The sequence below is a fragment of the Alosa alosa genome, chromosome 3, assembly GCF_017589495.1.
Source record: "Alosa alosa isolate M-15738 ecotype Scorff River chromosome 3, AALO_Geno_1.1, whole genome shotgun sequence".
In the NCBI taxonomy this organism is placed as follows: Eukaryota; Metazoa; Chordata; class Actinopteri; order Clupeiformes; family Clupeidae; genus Alosa; species Alosa alosa.
This window is the reverse complement of record NC_063191.1, coordinates 17229435-17231934: the sequence shown is the minus strand read 5'-3', so window position 1 is coordinate 17231934 and position 2500 is coordinate 17229435. Positions and strand designations below refer to the sequence as shown.

The 2500-nt window shown below is 52.0% G+C and overlaps 1 protein-coding gene across 1 annotated transcript in view; it reads left to right on the top strand.

The window, feature by feature from the left end:
- tanc1b (tetratricopeptide repeat, ankyrin repeat and coiled-coil containing 1b) overlaps positions 1–2500 on the top strand; it is a 121276-nt gene that overhangs the window by 64969 nt on the left and 53807 nt on the right. Inside the window, 1 exon segment of the mRNA XM_048238346.1 lies at positions 1291–1668. Coding sequence (XP_048094303.1) covers positions 1291–1668 — 378 coding nt within the window.

Genomic DNA, 2500 nt, shown 5'->3' with positions numbered 1-2500 from the left:
CTCTCTATCTCGCTCTCTCTCTATCTCGCTCTCTCTCTCTATCTCGCTCTCTCTCTCTCTCTTTTCACTTCCCCCCTTTTCTCACCCATCCTCTCTCATCTTCCCTCATCTGCTCTTGGTTTTCTCCCCCACGTCCTTTGTGAGAAGGTCAAGCAAGTATCAGGCATGCATACGAGCCAGAAATATCTGTATTATTTTATAACGACGATGCTAATGCCTCCATTTTCACCCCTGGCACAGTAAAAGGAACAGGTGTAGCCCAGATGAGATGGCACGGCCAGGTCGAACACTCTAAAGGGAGCAGCGGAGAGACATGTAGCATGGAGGCCACATTAGCAATTTGCATTCAGTGAAAAGGGAATAAGGAAAAGCAGGTCTAATTCATTAGCACACAGAGCAGAGCTTGTTAGCAGGCCTGGTGAAGTTAAGTATACAGTACCAGGTGCGGTTCTCTGGAGGATTCTTCCAGGTCTGTTAAGTGTAGGTCATGTGTAAGTAAGGGGTAATGTATTGTCCGCCGGTCAATATCGGAAAATAAGTCCCGACAGGGCGAACAGGACCCCGACGCGAAAGTGGAGGGGTCTTGCTTCGTCCTGAAGGGATTTATTTTCAAGTAAGTGCTGAAGGGACTTACTTGACAGTGTTGCGTGACAACGTCCTACTTGCTGACTTTCGCTTGAAAATCCACATGAAAATCCATTGCAATAAGCAAACAGACTACCTGCGGAATGATATGACAGATGTGAATCAAAAGCACAAAACCCGTTGCCATTGACAGCGGTCATTATTCTTATATTCTTAGCAGTGGTCATTATATATATACTGTAGTTTTTACAGACCTCTGAACGTTGGGAAGGCCCATTCATGTGATTGGAGCTTTCTGCAGCACTCTGAAGAGCCATGTAAAGCCAGGTTCACATTGTACGCCGCATTCACTGCGCTCCCCACTAAGTTGCTCTTGGTTGCTCTTGGTTGAGGTAATGTCCTAAAGATTTTTGTTGTGGTTGCCGCCGGGCTCAGCGTAAAACAGCGAATTACAGTGTGCCCCCGTCAAAGTTCAACATTGTTCAACTTTGACCACAGCACGCGCAAGAGAGGCTAAGCGGCAATCTACTTCCCTACCGGAAGCTCCAGTAGATTTTTGCTGTGACGAGCACATGTTCCGTACTGCATTCCTGTCAGTGGTATGCTAACAGTGTGTGTGTGTGTGTGTGTGTGTGTGTGTGTGTGTGTGTGTGTGTGTGTGTGTGTGTGTGTGTGTGTGTGTTTGTCTCTGTGTTTCCCCATCAGCCACCATCACCAGCTCGTCGGAGAATGACGAGCGCAGCGGCTCCAGCCTGGAGTGGAGTCGCGACGGCAGCGGCAGCAGTAGCATGAGGGGTGGCGCTCAGCCGCACGGGCATCACGTGCCACACATTGCCCGGCCCGACACCTGCTCGCCCGTGGCCGAGGAAGAAACCGCCAGCTCGTCGCCCGACAACGCCGCCACCACCACCACCAGAGCTGACTTGACCGCGACCTCGGCGACAGCAACAGCAGCCGCACCACTCTCTGTGGCGGTCTCCGCGTCGATGGCCATGCCTCCCACGTCCCCCACCGAGGGCCCCGTGCAGTATCCCGCCCAGAGCTCCGCCGGCCTCATGATGCCCCGGCCAAACTCCGTGGCAGGTGAGTGGAGGGCATCAAGCTGCGTCGCTTTGACGTGGAGAGGGCACCCGAGGTGGGCCCAGGTGGCACACCGGGTGGCTGGCACAAGTAAACTCCGGAGTGCTGTGTGATCTCTCAGCCAGAAAGCCCAGGCACGCTGTGGCTTTCGCTTGTTGGCTGAGCCGCAGTGGCAGCCTGTGGTTTGTGTTAGCGCTGCTGTGCATTTTAATAACTACATAGTGATCCTTGGACGGATGGGGATGGCGGCAGTAACTCTGCGGCTCGTCAAACCCACGGCACATGTCGGGGTGATCAGAGTGGAGTCTTGTCACGCAGTGATGTATCGATGTGCTATTTAGCGCCGCTCACCCAAGGCAATAAAATTCTCCTGCACGGAACAGAATAGCTCTCTGGCCCGAGCGCCTCTCAGTCCAGCTTCCAAAGTAAAGTGTAGGGTCAGGACACAGCTCTGTGTAAAATGATTTGTTGTTGTTGTTGTTGTATGTCCCTGTTGCAGGACTGTTGAACTGCTGGCCAGCACCTCTAGCGTTTTAGAGTGCAGTGGTGTTTGAAAGCATAGGCCAGGTTGTTTTCATACTATAGGCTGTCCACAGAGAGAAATGTTTCAGTCAGCTCGGGCGATTTTCTCTTGCGTCGGTTTTGGCTGGATTTGAGGCACATTGGAGTGAGCTGGTGGATGAGTGAGTGGAGGCAGTGGACAGTGGTGAGAGAGTGGCCGAGTGAGTGAGTGACTTAATGAGTGAGTGAGTGAGTGAGTGACTTAATGAGTGAGTGACTTAATGAGTGAGTGAGTGAGTGACTTAATGAGTGAGTGAGAGACTTAATAAGTAAG